Source organism: Alnus glutinosa, chromosome 6 (assembly GCF_958979055.1).
Source record: "Alnus glutinosa chromosome 6, dhAlnGlut1.1, whole genome shotgun sequence".
Lineage (NCBI taxonomy): Eukaryota > Viridiplantae > Streptophyta > Magnoliopsida > Fagales > Betulaceae > Alnus > Alnus glutinosa.
In genome coordinates, this window is record NC_084891.1 from 30018008 (window position 1) to 30034452 (window position 16445).

General features: G+C 35.6%; 3 protein-coding genes and 1 non-coding gene across 8 annotated transcripts; 1 reads left to right on the plus strand and 3 right to left on the minus strand.

The window, feature by feature from the left end:
• Positions 1-1754: 1754 nt before the first annotated feature.
• LOC133871048 (increased DNA methylation 3) lies at positions 1755-5606 on the minus strand. Of its 3 annotated transcripts, none has more exons than XM_062308401.1 (4): positions 5257-5606; positions 3799-3888; positions 2482-2651; positions 1755-2222 (listed from the first exon to the last, which is right to left on the minus strand). In XM_062308401.1, exons 3-4 carry the CDS (start codon positions 2648-2650, stop codon positions 1954-1956), a joined length of 438 nt encoding a protein of 145 aa, XP_062164385.1. In that variant the 5' UTR covers position 2651; positions 3799-3888; positions 5257-5606; the 3' UTR covers positions 1755-1953. The 3 variants fall into 3 exon arrangements, with proteins under 3 accessions (XP_062164385.1, XP_062164384.1, XP_062164386.1); XM_062308400.1 differs by having other exon boundaries at positions 2482-2707; positions 5257-5602; XM_062308402.1 differs by having other exon boundaries at positions 1755-2219; positions 2482-2707; positions 5257-5597.
• An 832-nt stretch (positions 5607-6438) lies between these two features.
• On the minus strand, positions 6439-11326 carry LOC133871767 (GPN-loop GTPase QQT2). 3 transcript variants are annotated; one of them, XM_062309186.1, is made up of 7 exons: positions 11081-11326; positions 9615-9725; positions 9127-9265; positions 8754-8980; positions 8021-8311; positions 7068-7273; positions 6439-6921 (listed from the first exon to the last, which is right to left on the minus strand). In XM_062309186.1, exons 2-7 carry the CDS (start codon positions 9711-9713, stop codon positions 6624-6626), a joined length of 1260 nt encoding a protein of 419 aa, XP_062165170.1. In that variant the 5' UTR covers positions 9714-9725; positions 11081-11326; the 3' UTR covers positions 6439-6623. The 3 variants fall into 3 exon arrangements, with proteins under 3 accessions (XP_062165170.1, XP_062165172.1, XP_062165171.1); XM_062309188.1 differs by lacking the exon at positions 9615-9725 and having other exon boundaries at positions 11081-11325; XM_062309187.1 differs by lacking the exon at positions 11081-11326 and having other exon boundaries at positions 9615-9806.
• Positions 11327-14209: 2883 nt separating this feature from the next.
• On the minus strand, positions 14210-14294 carry TRNAM-CAU (transfer RNA methionine (anticodon CAU)). Its single transcript is given in 2 exon segments — positions 14210-14245; positions 14257-14294. It is a non-coding gene; the product is annotated as a tRNA-Met (tRNA).
• An 862-nt stretch (positions 14295-15156) lies between these two features.
• LOC133872027 (heavy metal-associated isoprenylated plant protein 28-like) lies at positions 15157-16262 on the plus strand. The gene is made up of 3 exons (XM_062309531.1): positions 15157-15268; positions 15514-15586; positions 15845-16262. The coding sequence occupies exons 1-3, from the start codon at positions 15263-15265 to the stop codon at positions 16042-16044; spliced, it is 279 nt and encodes a 92-aa protein (XP_062165515.1). The 5' UTR covers positions 15157-15262; the 3' UTR covers positions 16045-16262.
• The last annotated feature ends 183 nt before the right edge of the window (positions 16263-16445 follow it).

Sequence of the window (16445 nt, forward strand, 5' to 3'; positions counted from 1 at the left end):
TTTGCTTTGCCTCGATTCGTTGAAAGGGTTGGACTTTTGGTGCCCATGGGTGTGTGTCATCAATCATCATCATGGTATATTGGTATGTATTCTATGGACAGGCTTGACACTTGTGGTAGGTCGGTAGAAGGGACCTTGAATTCTTTCTCTGTTGGTTTTTCGATGATAACCTAGGAGAGAGAAAGAAAGAATATATGGCGATCTCATGACGATGAAATCGGCTAAAAGACACCCAGTTTTCTTTTCTCTTCTTTTCTACGAAAATGATAAATGATATAAATAATATTTTTGTCTTATTTTTATTTTATTTTCTTGACATGGCATTGTCAATTAGTTCTTGAATATTTTCATTAAAAAAGAAAATCAAAGACTAATTAACAATGTTGCATTTATAAAGTAAAATAAAAATGTGATGTATAACATTACTCTTAAAAGAAAATTCAGTAAAAAACTCAATATTATATAAGCATATATATATATATGGACTAAAAATCTAGAAAAGTAGCATACAATTAATGTTACGTTGTACATGTGCTACATATAACTTGAATCAACCAACAGCAATTTTATTCTTGTAAGTATTACGAGCAGAGACCACCCTCTATTGGGAGATCGAGCTTAATTACTTATTCCGAATAAGTGAATCTTATATTTCGAAACAAGTAAGTCTTGTAGCTCACACGATTAGAGTACACAAATTTCTGTTTTATTCAGACAGCTGCCTAACACCAGCATTTTCTTTGGACTCAAGCTTAAACATCAAGTGTTAATTTTGAACATACTTTTGTTTGAAACTTGACGAAGGAATTTCAACGTACTACCAAATGCTTTGGAAGGACAATACGATCCTTTAGCTGTGCCGTCTTTGTTGAATTGAAGCATGACTGCGTCGTGTTTGTTACCTCTCTTTCCAACTAAAACGAACGAGAGTGACTTCGTGAAACACGTCTTCAATTCAGTCAATATCGTAATAGGGAACTCGTTTGGTAACTCAAATTTTGGCTTCAACCGCCGGCTTCCTACCAAACATTGACTTGACGTACAACTTCCTGAAGTGTGTTAATAAACAATTTGGCCATTGGATGTTCAATTTGCTTATGCTAATACTAAATTTTCCAAAAATATGATGTGCAAGTCAAATGGTAGAAGATTATGATTTTGTGCAATCACTACATGAAATGGGTGTAGTAGTATATTACTTCCTGAATATTTTAACTGTTAAAAGTGATCATTCATGACAATATACCTTACGGTTCTCCGTCAGCCCATGTAATTTTACAAGTAAAATGTGTATTTTTAAATAAAATCACAAAAAATACATCGCTTGGAAGTGCATTTTTAAAACTTGTTGGTTTGAATACGTGAAAGAATTTACGTTTTCAAAAATCGCAAGTAAGGGTGTGCATTTTTAAAAGTGCACGATGTTAAAGGTCAACTGCGTTTTTAAAAATCACGTTTTCAAATCGCTATTTTTTAAAAGAGTAATGCTATACACCACCCCCTCATCCTCCTTCTATCCTCTTAAAGTCTATGTGGCGTGGTCCTCTAAACCAAAAAACCAATCTCCATGCATCAAATACTATGAGGGACCACGCCACATTAGGAGGATAGGAGGGGGATGTGGGGTCGTGTATAGCATTACTCTTTTTAAATAGCACGTTTTGAAACCGCAAACTCAAATAGCACATCTTTTGACATCACAACCACAAGCCAAACTCATGATGTTTAAGGAACAATGGCTAAGAAATAATGAATAACAAATAACACTGACCAAATTCATTCAATTAGCTCTTAATTGAGCATCCATTTAAAACAAAGTGAATATTCATATGCATAATGCCTTAAATCTTTGATACACGAAATTAAACCAGTTGATTTTTGCAAACATGTATATCCGTGTGTCACAAAGCCTTCCTCCCCAAAGCAAAAAGAAAGCAACTCTGTGCATAAAGCTCATGGAGGCGGGAACGTGGCAGCTAGCGGCGGTGTTCTATTTTTCATAACTACCACTTCCAGGATGCCATCAGGCCGGAAAGCTGGAGAAGACAATCGGGGGTCTACTGGTCCAGGCAGATTAAAAGAAATGGTGAATGGTCCAGGTGGACATAGTTCCTGGACTTTCATCAGGTATACAGTTGATGAGTCTTTCAGAACTCCACCAGTTATAACTCCTTCTATATGAACCCTCCCATCACGTTGGATCTCACATTTTACCTTACCTGCTAGAGCAAGCATTATCTAGGTCCTCATTATCTTTATCTTATACACTATTTAATGAGAAAACTGGAGTTCATAGCATGCAGAGTTCTAATGTTTTGTTTTTTTTATTTTTTTTTTGCAGCAAAAGCACCAGTAAGTTTTAATGATGTTTTTGCTGAGGGATGAAACAATAAATTTCAAAAGTCATTCACCTGTTTCAAATGAATGGCAAAAGACACGCACAAGGGCCATGCATAAATAAAGAAAAGGTAGGAAACTTACATTGATCCTTACAGACACCAGGAAGTGCAACTCGAAAGAGATAGGCACTCTCACTTGTGCCAATGTCAACAAGACCGATAGGAGGTGCGGCACTACCTTCCTTTGCTGTTCCAGTTAAAACAACAGATGGCTTCAGTTGTGAAGTATCAGCAAAATCTTGCGCATCCATGCTGCCAATTTTAGCTCCTCTTTTAGTTTTAAGCTTCTTTCAAGGTCCACCTTTAAACTATATAAGTAAGCAATTGGTGAGGCTTGAAGAAGTAGGTGAACTATATCAATCCAAATGAAAAATGAAAAATAAGAAATAAACTTAAAAATAGAAGAAGAGAAATATAAGCATTTGATCTATGTTGATCGGCAAAAGTTGCTTTTGCATCCAATTACAGGTTACCATACCCTATACTCAAAGTTCTGAAAGAACTTTATAAATAAATATTAATTTTTTCAAGTATATGTACTTATCCAAAAAAAAAAAAATAATCAACTATATGTATAAGAAATTCAGAGGAATATCAAACTTTTATGTTTCATGGTGTCTTGTGACATCTAAAGTTCATCATAGTAATGCGAAACTCAGTCATTTTTTGTTAATAAACAGCATGACATGAACGAAAGTTTATTCCAGTAAAAACTTGAAAATTGAAGAACACGCTACTAATAAATACTAACAAATATACAACTTTGCAATTCATTTCATAAATAACTAGAGTAAGATATCTAGTAAAGAAATAACTATAGCCTTAGACAGGCCATCCATAATTAAGTTATACATTCCAGAAATCAAAGATGATAAATATTTCAAAAACTTAACAGGTTTGAAATTTCACTACTCATGCATCATGTATGGGTGCCAGAGCTAGCTCAACCAAAGATTTAACAAATATGAGAAACTGGAATATTTGGAAAAAAAATACAGTTCCAGAAACACCGCATCTTGTTAGATATCTGATAAATAAAGCCCCTAAACTGTCACAACCCAAGTTCAAAGCAGAACCCGACACCTACTTAGACCTGACCTTACACTTATTTGAAATATCTTCTTCTTCCAACTCTATTTCACCCAATAACCAATTATTCATACCACCAAATCATTTGTAAACAAAAATTAGAGCTATATAAATAACTCAACAACACTTGATAATAAAACACACTTTCTCATTAAAATACTGTGCAACTGTCAAATACAATAAATCAGAAATCTCAATTCGTCTCTAAGATATATTCCCCCATCAGCATAATCTTGGTCCAATATATTTAGAAACTATAAACTCCAAGTCTCAAATTTCAACAAAACAAATAACTAACACTACAACTTACTTATTGAAACCTCCACTTCTAATTAGACTCCAAGAACTCACTCCAACTTTCAGCTATGAGTATCTCAACTTGAGGTACCACCTGCTTGTTCTGAAAAATTTAAAAGAAACGAGGATGAGCTAACAACCAGTAAGTAGCATATATAATGGGGTTAGGGGAATTGCAAGTTTAAGCTAAGTAATATTTCACATTTCAAAATACCGTGAGCCAAACAAATTTCAAAAAATATATTTTCACAATGAATTTATCCAAGGTCACATTATAGGGAAATCACAGTTATGCCATAAAGACATCAATTATGCTACGAAGACATCAATTATGCCACAAAGACATCATTTATGCCACAAAGACATCAAATATCATAGACCAAGGATAAGGTTACACAATGCTCACAGATTTGACTCTATCTAAAAAAATCATCAATAATATTGATATTCTTCTCATCAAACTCTGATAATATCCAATCTTCCAAATAAAATCAAACAATTACCCATAAAAATATCGAGCAATATATTAACCAAGTGCGTGTAATCTCCGCAACAAGTAAAAGAAATATCCAATAATAAGAAATAATTTAGTCTCATGCAGAAGCTTCCAAAATAGTATTTCTGAAAAATTCCATTAACTAAGCTACTTACTCGTTCACTATCAAACCAAGTCGTCCCCCCAAAAGTTGCAACAACAACTCACTCCGTGCCTAAATTTTTTATGACACTTCGTCAATGCCTGAAAACTAATATTTATTCTAATAAACTAAATTTAAAACAAGAAAATCTGCACTATGAGTGACAACATGATAATAATTATCCCTTATCTCATAGAGCCTAAACCTCATGCTGCAAGCAACTCTATATGGCATCCCCTAAACCACAACAAAGCAGCATCAAAATTCCTCCAAATACTTTACTAGTATACATAAATATAGCTGCCAAACATAAAGACTTAACCTGGATTTGAACCCAAGCTACACAGCCTCCAACTTCCTTGAATAAATTTATCACATAAATCTCGACACCTTAAAACAAACTTCCACAGCAAAAATCAACATTCATCAGCCCCAAAACATTATTTGAACTCCCCAACAGTCCAAATTAACATTCTCCTCGTTTACAAAATTAAAATTACAGCACACTCTACACAAAATAGACTCACGTTCAACACCAACAAATCAAAGACTACCAAATAAAAAATAAAAACCACAACAAATCCTTAGTAGCAAACTAAATCTGAAACAAAATCTTCAACTCAAACTTTTTTCCATTTTAACAAAATCTTCAACCCATAGACTATTCCATTCGACAACCTATTACCCATATCAAAATCGAAGAAACACAACTCCCTGAAACTCCAAAATAATTTTACTAAAATCAAGAATAGACTCCGTTTCATGTAACATTAAATCGAAACAAAGCTAAAAAAAGATAAAAATAAAAATAAAATGAAGGTTCTAGCCTTTACCTTGATTCTAGTCTAGCTGAACCGAAATCTGCGAATTTGGTTATACAACGCCTCTTGGGGCGTTGATTGTGAAGGTGTTTGCGACTTCCAGTGAAGAGGAAGCTGTGTATAGTGAAAATCGAGTAGATGAAATGTGGGTGATGGGAGCTTTAAGAGATTTGGTTATGGAAGGGGAGGGGTTTTCTCAGTAAGGGGAGAGGTTACGAGGAAGTGGTGGTGTTTAGTGAGGTGGAGAAGGATCCTCTCCATTTCATTTTTGAAATGGTGAGGTTCGAGACTCGAGAGGGTAAAATTGTTATAAAAAATAAAAAAATAAATAATAATTTTTCAAAATAAGGAAGGAATGCATTTGAAATACAGAAAAGGATTCTATTCAGCACAGGGTTTACAAATTTCCCAATTTCTTTTCTCCTTTTGTTTTTTTCTCTGAATTGGGCCCAGGGAGTAGGGCCCAATTAATAGATATTATATGTTTATAATTTTTATACAATTGCAATAATATTATTTTTAAATTAATAATTGAATATGTAAGATTCACACGTAGAAAAAATTGTAAACGTTTCAAATCTCTTTCAACTGATATATGAAAACTATAGAGGAAAAAAGATACAAGTTCTACCGAAGACGATGAAAAGAAATCAAGCTAATTTCCTCGTTGGTGCGACCACTATTGCCATGGCAAGTAGGAATCATAGAGAGGAATATAATACCTATTAACATTATTCTTTGGTGTTTCAAACATTAATTACTGTTGACACATTATACCATATCATGTATGTATTGAACAATATAATAGAATAATACTATTTAGTAAATTGTTATAATACTGGCATACAATTTAGATGACGTTACATTGAAAATTAGCCTGTGTATCAACAAGAGCTTGTAAAAATGTAAATAGAAAAAAAAAATCAAAGGTTAATTTTTACTACCAAATCATTTCCATTGTATGACAATCGTATAGCAGCCTACTAAATAATATTTAGAAAATGTGTGTAAGAGGTGTTTGAGTATGATTTCTTGTTCTCTATTTATCTATGATAAAACTCAAGCCTTCCGTGTTTGCTTATACTTTGGGATTTTCTTTTTTCAATTTTACATTCATTTTTTTAATTAATCCATGCACCGTAGGCGCACCCAGGTACTACTGGAAAGAAAACAAGAGCTGCTTTGGTCATCCTGTGCGGCAAACGATATGGAGACTTGGGCATCAATCTGGAACATTTAATCATTCTTAACAGCACACTGTGAGCAAGAATGCAACCACAAGTATACGCAATTCAGATGCAAAACTGAATCAGTGGTTTGGTTACTAGTGATCGAAGGCCCTATACAAAACTGTGTTTCAAGCCAGCACAAGTGGTCTACTAAAAGGAGAATCTGGCAACTTCTTCATCTTCATCTTCATCCTCATCCTCATCCTCATCTATAAAATCTTCATCTTCAGCGAATCTACCATGGTCATCTTCATCTTCCTCTCCTATCTCTCCATGTTCCTCATCCATCATGGTTTTACTCCCGTCTCCTTTTTCCTTCAGACCGGTGCTCAAAACAACAGTCTCTCCGCTAGATTTCTCCGCATCCTTCCTAAATTTAGCCATGTTTTCCTTCCTACCCTCTTCCTCCAAACGTTGCTTCTCTACCCGTCTCTTGTCAAGTTCAGCCCTACACAAACAAGAATAAGCAGCAAATAAATAAATTTTGATTGTTTACTTCAATCATTAAGGTAGCAATAGTGTTCCCAATCAATATAACTGTAGGAGAGGGCAAAAAAAAAACCAAGGAAAACATTTATCAAGTTCAAGCAATACTTATAGGTTTCCATGTATTCCTCAGCACTTGCTTCAATGGCATTGAAGAAGGCCTCCATTCCAGCACCAGAAACAGCAGAGACTCCAACAGACCGTAAATTCTTGTAGAACTCATCCAGCACAAGGGAAAGGCTCTCAGTTAAAGTAGATGTGTAAGACTGATCTGAACTTACTGCTGCCTGAAATGCCTCAAAATCTTCCATCCACTGCATGCACATCATCATCAGAGACAAGGATATAAACACAAAGTGAAGCCTGCTGTTGTAAATGTAAGTTAAACAGACAACTAAGGAAATGAAAAAATATTTGGAGTCCCAGGTAAAAAGGGTGAGAAACAGCTCCACAGACTCAGATTTAGACCGCCATGTCAATATGTTGGTCTAAAAGAAAAATTGGTTTAAAAGAAGCAAAAGGAGAGGATATTTGTTTTTCCTCTCTTTTTTCCCGTTTGGCTTTGAAGAGAAAGGACTAACCAGCAAGGTGGAATTTCAAAGATATCCTTGACACCAGAATGAACCTAAGATAGTGGTCACATTTTAAACATATCGCAAGTTTGACGAACTGAAACACATCACATCTTTCCCTCACAACCACTACCAAAGTTTGGCATGATAGAAAATGCGTAGCTTTGAGTAATCCAGACTTAAACCCACCATATGTAACCTGATTACTAATGAGTTTATCCAAATTTAGCTCCCAAAAACACACCAAACATACTGGATAACTGAATAAGATTTAACTTTTTTACCCTTTAAATCTATAAACAGATTGATATTTCGATTACTTTTTTATTCATTAAATTTGTATTCTATAAAAGTTCGAGTTTTTTGGGTTTAGTTCCTAACATTCAGCGACATAGGAAGTCAAAAATTATCAACAAACAGAAGCATCAAGATTTAAATCATCTAACTTCAATATAACTTATTCACAAAAAATGTTAATCAAATTCATACCTCCAAGGCAAATTGATGTTGAGCCACATCAGTCTTGTTGAATGCCAGCACAAGAGGCAACCGTGTCTTGTAAAGTATACTACAAGCATATAGCATATTGCTCATGAAAGTAACTGGACTTGACGCACGAGGTGTATCGACGACATAAGTTACAACGGTGGGGAAGGTTGAAGCAAAAGCTTCTGTAATGATAGCACCAGAAGCAGACCACGTGAATATTTCAATCTGACCAGGAGTATCCACAAGAACATAATCAAGCTGATCTGCTCGCCTCTCAATCATAGAAATAACCTGATATTGGGTGTTATAAAGATTACCATTATAATATACACTTTATGAAAAATGAGACAACAATAAAGAAAAGGAAAAAAAAAAAAATTTGAAGTGGGAGCATAAATAAATTCAGAAATAAGCGCATCCCACCACTACAAAGTATCCATGGCCGAAAAGTGCCGCCCCTATGCAAGCATATTCATAGATATCACACCAAATATATAATCAATATGCTTAAACCAGACAATTCCAAACTAGACATTCCAATTCTTTAGAATGTTTATAATTGTGACAATCCAAGGAGGACACTGAAAACTGGGTGCAAGACCACCCATTTTATAGATCACAGAGCCATGGCGCCATCAACAGCAAAGATGAAGCTGGACGAGCAAAGCAATTAGGACCTCCTTGCAGAATAATATAAATACTTTAGAGCAGATACTGCACGGGTAAGCTATACCTCATCAAACCTTGTAGCAAACAAGTTAAGCGACGTCAAAATTCCACCATTAGGTCCTAGATTGAACTGCTTCATCACTTCCTTGTACTTCACAGTGTCCCTTATATCAATATTGGCGCCAAATGGAAGGGTCATCACAGCAGGGTCAAGGTTCATCACATAACCCCGAATATTTGAAGCCTGCATGTGGCAAACCAGCCGATGAAGAAACGTCGTTTTTCCGCTCCCTAAGCAAAATCAAAACACATCCTTCAATCAATATCTCCAAACACAAACACAATCAAATAGTTTTCAAAAGCCTCAACAAACAAATTTGACGAAGTATAACAACTAAACTTTCAAACAATGCTGATAAGATTCTACTATATATTACCTGCCATTCCTACAACAATAATAATAACTGGTTTTCTCCTGAAGTAGGATGGTGAAGTCCCTGCCTGCCCAGATGATGATCCCTCAAGATGCAGCTTATCCATGGACTCACTAAGCTCCTCTTTTCCTTTACTATTTCCCTTTGATGCAAAATCAAACAAAAAAAATCAGTGACACACGATTCAAAACAACAAAATTAAGCTCAAATCTGAAATGGGTAAGTCAGAACAAGTTCAGAAAACTGGTGAGGGCCCCCCCAAAATGAAAACGTTCAGATACTGAATCATGGATGTTTTCACAATTCGGGACCTGAGCCAAGGGACCCTAAACGCATATACCAAACAATTGCTTAGCTCATTAAAAGAAACTAAAAATTGAGCAATTTCCCAATACTTTTCCTTCGTTTCTCAGCAACCAAACCAGATAAATACAACACAAAAGGAACTATTAATTAAAAAATTAAAAAAAAGATGCAAGTTTGAGGACTACTTGAATGTTTGACGAGTCGTTTGAGTCCGTTGGCATCGATGTGCCTTCTTCATTCGATGACTTGATATTCTGATTGTCGATATCAGAATCAATCTCCATTTACGCATAAAACTGCGACAGTTGCTACTACAGAAATCAGATTCTAGGCTTTCTTTTCTTGCTTCTTTTCTTTTTTTTTTTTTATCTGGGCAATCAAAAGCAAAGTCAGTTTGAAGAAAACAATTGGGTTTAGAGAGAGAGAACAGAGATTACAAAGCCTGTACTGGTTTGCTGAGTTTACAATCCAATCCAAAAAACCAAGTCATAACCAATCTGGAAAACCTTGGAAACAAAGCAAAGAACAAATTTGGGACATAACAAAAAGTCTCATAAAACAACTGAAGGGGAAAAAACAAAAAACAAAATATCAAAGCAAGAAAAAGTATAGAAAAACCTCAGAGCCCCTATATAGTTGCAATGCATCAAATCGAAAAATAAATAAATCAAACAAATAAGAAGTATTTTTAAAAATGGGTGCCAGGGCTACCTCAACCAAAGACTTGACAAATATGAAAAATTGGAACATTAGGGGAAAAAAAAATAGTTCCAGAAACACTGCATATTGTTAAATATCTTTAAGTAAAGCACCTAAGCAATTCAGATATAAAATTTACCAGCAGTGAGGTAAAAAAAAAAGATTCCAACATTGAGTCAAGAAGATTCCAGCTACCCGACCTGGTTGCTTATCTATGTACACCCCATGTGTACAAATATGAAATATCCCAACTCAATTGCGTTTGGAGATTATTAGACAATATAGTTTTTTTTTCCCTGAATTGGGCCCGGGGAGTGGAGCAGTGCGAGGAGAGGGCTGCAGGATAAGTTCCAATGACCACATCTCACCTAATTCAGGCATTGATGAACCCTAGAAACGTCACTTTTTGCCTTTGGTACTTAATTACTTATTATCATATTATTTTTCTACTGATATGCGGAAGCTTTATAGGAAAAGATACAAGTTCAACTGCTTCCTTATTTACCGAAGACGATAGAAAGGAACCAAGCTAATTTCGTCATTGCTGCTGCAACCACTATTACCATAGGAATATAGAGGGGGAAATAATGCCTACTAACAAATGAGAGGGAACGAATCCATGGGAATGATATTTTTCAAGAAGTTACTCAGTGACAAAACAATCATAGAGGGGAAAATAATACCTATTAACATCCCATTGGCTACTCAGTGACAAAACAATCAAGAACTTAATAAACTCCAAAATCATGCATCGAATTACGAAATCAAATCCAAAATGTTATACGAGTCAGAATTTATTGCTTCCGCATGTATACTCTGGAGAATCAAACCAAGCACTGAGAAAACAATGTGACGAGCAAAACAAACCCTAAGTTTTATTTAAAAATAAACAAATACGAAGCAGGTCATAATAATAACGAAATAAGATGATTCTAAGAAACAGAAATATTACCGTTAAGTTGCCGGGCAGGTGAAACGACGGCGCCGCCGATCAGCGCTCTCTTTCCTCTGTGTGTGCGTGTGAGAGCCTGAGAGAGAACAGACAGCATACAGGTTGGTCCACTGCAAACCGAATCAACCGATGGGCTATTAACAAATCGAAGACTGCCACGTCATAGTACGTCTCTCCGCTGCGAGTTGGCGGGAGTGATTAGGGAAAATGACCGAATGCCCTTGGGTTAAATTGGAATGGGGGTGCCGTGAGTGATGGTTGGGAAATTAATGGGTTGGGTTTGTGTTTGTGTTTAAACGGCCGCCGTTTAGCCAGGCGGTTTGCGCGAAGAAAATCCCCTTAAAAAAAAAAAAAAAAATCCATTTTTCCCTCCAAACAGGACCTTAAAGTTTCATTTCAAATATTTCATCATTTTCTTAAAACTCCCGATTAGGTAAAATTGATTTACGAGCATGACTTCGTTTCTAGTAATTATATAGATAGGACAAGATATGATAATTATATTAAAGCACTAGCAGTAGTCTCCTTATATTGGTTTTCTTCCTTAAATATAGGAAAATTTTCACAAAAATCACTCCACAATAGATACCCCAAATTTACATTTTTTTGTTGGGTAGCATTGTAGCTTTCAAAACACTTTTTTTAATGAAAAAAATTTGTCTCTCTGACTCTCTCTCTCCTTCACGGCTGGCTTCACGCATCACTTCGTCTCCTTCATCTCCTTCTCTTCTTTTGTGTTTCCTTTCTTTTACTCATTCTTTCTGTCGAGAATAACAGAGGGTGAGACAAAAGAGAGAGACCGTGAGATACTGAGAGAAAATCCAAGAGATCAGAGAGAGAGAGATCGGGAGTTTGAGAGAATGAAACCAGGAGAGAGAGATGTAGATGGAAAGGGAGATCGCCGGAACCCGCGAACCCAGAGGAGCCGATCGTCGGTGGGTCACCACCTGTGAACCCAGGTAAGGCAATTTCCGACGAAGCAGGGGGTGATTTCCGGTGGATCTTCGGCTGATCGGCCGGTGGGTGGTACTGGATTTAATAATTGTGAGGATTGGGCTGTGAATGATTTTATGAGATGATGATTTTTATGGAGGGTTTTGCCATTGACTATCAATTTTCTTCTTGCCATCAGCCGGAGAAGACGAGAAAGCAAGAGAGAGAATAAAAGAAATGGATATAAAAATAAAAGTAAGAAAAAGAAAAAAATATTAAAATAAGGTTAAAAAAGAGTATTTAATTGATATAGTGAAAATTAAAGGAATCTATTGTAAGATTTTTTTTATAGGGAAGCAAAAAGTAATTTTGTTCCCTAAATGTAAGAAAAATGGTAGGGAAACTGCTACTAGTGCTCTTATATATTATCATATATGAAAAAACACACACATGTATGTTTATATATACTATTTGATACTTGCTACAATATTAATCTATGTATAATATGTACTACATGTATAATTTATATGTCTGTATTTATGTAAATATTATTTGTATGTATATTATATATCATACAGAGTATTATATATAATGTATATAGTATTTGTTAGAGCATTTTTTGGGTCGGATACTCGTCAGCGTAAAGGGGTATCCATCACTTCGAGGAGTCAAGACAAAGCTTCTATGGGGTTTCTCGTTCAAAGGGCAGTGTACTTGCAAAAGAAAGGGACAATCAAAAGGTCTCCGACTGGAGACTGAAGACACTCTAATGCATACGTTAGCATATATGTGTTTGAGGTGGAGAGATATATCAGGTGTGTGCTAGTAATCACAAAGAGAAGTGAAGATGGGGAGAGAGAGAGCGAGAGACAAAGAGGAGTTGGAGAAAGAGAGGGAGTAGCTAAGAGATGGAGAGACATTGAAGGAGCGAAAGATCGAGAGGTTTTTTAGTGGCAGGGAAGATGATCCCTCCTCTGCCTTGTCTTTTTATTATATAAGGCCCCTCCCCCACTAGGTCTACCTGAAATATTTATATCCCTGACAATACTTAATTCTTTTTAAGGTAGATATAATATACTTATAGTACGCGATATACATTTATAGTATTTGTATAAAATGTGAAATATTATTTTAGACAATTTTGTGTGTTTCTATACGTATAGTATAACATATCAGATAGATGTTATACGTGTGGGTGAATGTGTATATTATATAGTATAGTTTGAATTGTATAATATATACACGTGTATTTTTTTATCATGGAGTGTGAAGCACGAAATGAGGGATGCAAATACAGCTCCTGATCATAGTCTAGCAAATGGGACGATCAGCAATCTTTATAGTAAATTTGAATAGAAGAATACTCAACTTTTATTCATTATATTGTATGTGCTGAAAAAGTTACATTATCTTAATATTAATTAAAACTTGAAATTTTCACTAATATATATATATATATATATAGACACACACGCAAGTTTTATGATTCTAAAATTTTACAAACGTCTATTCTATAAAATTCAGACTACATGGAGTACTGATTATATAAAAATGTAGACCATAGACATTAATTTTGTTTTTTTTTTTTTACTTTAATTTTTAATTTATGATTTCAACCCACTAGCATTTGAGAATGTGGCATGCCGCTATGTTTGTGAAGGTTTGACGTGGCATATTGTTAAGTAAATTTTTTTTTTTTTTTTATGGAGAATAAACATATGTGCCAATTATGTTTATACTATATTTGTGACATGTTTGTAAATCGAGGTTGTTAAAAGACCTAAAAGAGCATTTAACCCGTTTTCTTTTTATTTTTATATTATTTTCTGAAGGACAAGATTTTAGCCTCCGGCCCCCGCACTTGAGAATGTGGCATGCAACTGCGACCCGTTTCAAAAAGCACAAACTATGACCAAAATATGATGTGATTCTCAAGAAATGTAGTATAAAAATTCGAGATCCAGATTCTAAATTAAAGCAATTCCTTCGTTCTTCATGGTAATCCCAAGCACCGGGATTGAATCTTTGTCGGGGCCCCATCCCCATAAATATAATCCATCTTTTTGTATTTTTCAGTATTATCCATGGAACCCACCTAGATCGAGTCTGAGCTGAATGACGTAAATTTGTCAAGTTTTCGAGTTTTGTATTTGAAAATTAATTATTTTTGGTTACAAAATAAAATTAAAAGTACTATGGGGTGAGAGAGGCTCGAACTCTCGACCTCAGGATCACTCAGAAGCTATGAGACCTACGCGCTAGCCAACTGCGCCACCACCCCTTTCTGTTCTTTACGTATTTTATTATTATATATTCCTTTGTAATCGACATAGAGCTGCTTCCAATAAGCCCATGAAAGACCAAAGTATTTCCCGACTTTTCCCCTTTAAGAAGCAATGTGATGGCTACACGAGTCAGTATAACTCAATGGGATTGCAAGACAGGATCATCTGTCTCAACATATATATAACTTCTACTCAAAATCTTATCTAGTACGTACCCAAAAATACCAAACTTGCTGTGTACGTAGTTTATTATTTCTTGAGCGTGTAGAAGTTTTTATTCTCTCTTTCTTTTTCATTTGCTCTTTTTCTTTTTCCCATTTTGCAATTTGGATGACTATGGTACATGTACACTTAGCAAGTAAAGAGTTCACTTTATCACAAAAAGATTAGTGTAAACACGCTAGATAGATCAGATCGACCCACCAACACTAAATCGCAACTTTACCAATGTGTTGGCTTGAATAGAGGGATAAGATCATCTGATCATGAATGCAGCATGTGATTTAGATCTCCCTCCCCAGCCCCCCAAAGGATCCCCAAGAAAAAGCAAAGTTGGACCCGTCAAAGCCAATCATTTCAAATGCTTGAGACTCACATTGCTTTGCGCAGACGGGAAAGCCTTGAAGATTGAGCTCTCACAAGCTAGTCCTAAAATCAACTCCTATCTCGATGTTAACCGTTTTCTTCTTCTCTGGGTTTTGTGTCTATTTAGTTTTCTCTTTGAAAAAGCAAAGTAGACAAAGCAGATGATCTCACCTTGTTCTACTAGCAGACCCGACAACCAGGGCCCCACTTGATTGTTTACTCCAGTTTCATGCCTTTTCTGCGCTATATATATACCTGACATTCCCCTGTCTCCCTCATTCCAATTGTTACTTCTATACACCCTTGTCTTTGTTTCACTTTATTCGTCCATTCCTGTCATCATCAGCTTATCATATTCCCAACCTAGCAAGAGTTCTTCATGGAGGTACATAAAATTTACACTTCCTATGTTTTCATTGCGGTCTTTGAGGTCCTTTGTCTTGCTCTTTGTGGGTGCGTCCTAAATGGACACTCACTGATTTTCACGGCATTTATTATTTTCTTGCTTCAACTACGATATTGAACTTTAAGTTCCAGTAAGCAGAAACAGGGCATTACTCATTATTCTAAGAAAATGCAATTGTTTCCTCTGTAGCAAGTTTTAGTTAAGCCTGGTATCTTGTTTTGCAGACTGTAGAATTAAAGGTGGAGATGGTGGGAATACATGAGAAAAGACTCAGGAAATGCTTGTCAAAATTGAAAGGTAAATATGTTGCTTTCTTTCTCAGCTATTCAGTGCATCATGTAGATAAGCAAATTGGCAACCATATCATTCAGCTATTCAATGATAATTCACTGATCGATTGCTTTTTCACAAAATAGCAGTCTTGATTTAGCAAGGCACGTCAAGCTATCATTGATTTCAATTCATCCAATCATTGTCATTTTTTTTTTTCTTAACGTACAGTACGTTGAGTTAATCTGCATCTGGGTTTGATCCTTGTTCATGATGTATATATAGGGATAGAGAAGGTGGAAGTTGATGCAAATAGTCAGAAGGTGGTGGTCACAGGATATGCACATCGGAACAAAATTCTTAAAGCAGTAAGGAGAGGTGGTCTGAAAGCTGACTTCTGGTCTGCCCAGAATGAGCTCCTAAGTTCTTATGCCAGTGCGAGTTATGGAAGCTTGAGATTCAGCAACTTCAACTTCTTTAATTAGAAGCTTTCCTTTCCTTTTCTTTTCTTTTCTTCTTTGTGGGATCATATACTAAGGTTGTGTCTGTGTCTTCATATTTCCATATTATACATTTTTATTTTATTTTATTTTTTTTGTATTCTCTGCCCCTTTTTCTTTTACAAAAGAACTGTCCCATGTTCAACGAAGATACATAGAGTGGAATGGAAGAGTACGTCTTCAAGTTTTGCAGCTTAATTTGCCGAGTGCTAGCTCTAGACTCAAATATTGTATTAAATTAAATTTCTTGAATTTTGTTCTGGAAGTGGATGGCTGGTCTAACATGAAAAGAAGATTTCTGTACCACAAACCTTTTCTCTGGTCCCTCCAGATCCTGGTAAATTGGTAATCGCATTCGAATTCTTCGAGGACTGCTTAACATGCAT

Bases quoted from the DNA above. Each gene is read 5' to 3' on its own strand.
- LOC133871048 (XM_062308401.1), bottom strand. From the start codon at position 2,650: ATGGATGCGCAAGATTTTGCTGATACTTCACAACTGAAGCCATCTGTT. The intron at 2,223-2,481 runs GTAAGTTTCCTA...TGCTTGCTCTAG, and splicing joins TGGTGTCTGTAAGGATCAAT to CAGGTAAGGTAAAATGTGAG.
- LOC133871767 (XM_062309186.1), bottom strand. From the start codon at position 9,713: ATGGAGATTGATTCTGATATCGACAATCAGAATATCAAGTCATCGAAT. The intron at 9,266-9,614 runs GTAGTCCTCAAA...TTTGCATCAAAG, and splicing joins ACGACTCGTCAAACATTCAA to GGAAATAGTAAAGGAAAAGA. The intron at 7,274-8,020 runs GTATGAATTTGA...ATGTGCATGCAG, and splicing joins AACATCAATTTGCCTTGGAG to TGGATGGAAGATTTTGAGGC.
- LOC133872027 (XM_062309531.1), top strand. The intron at 15,587-15,844 runs GTAAATATGTTG...ATGTATATATAG, and splicing joins ATGCTTGTCAAAATTGAAAG to GGATAGAGAAGGTGGAAGTT.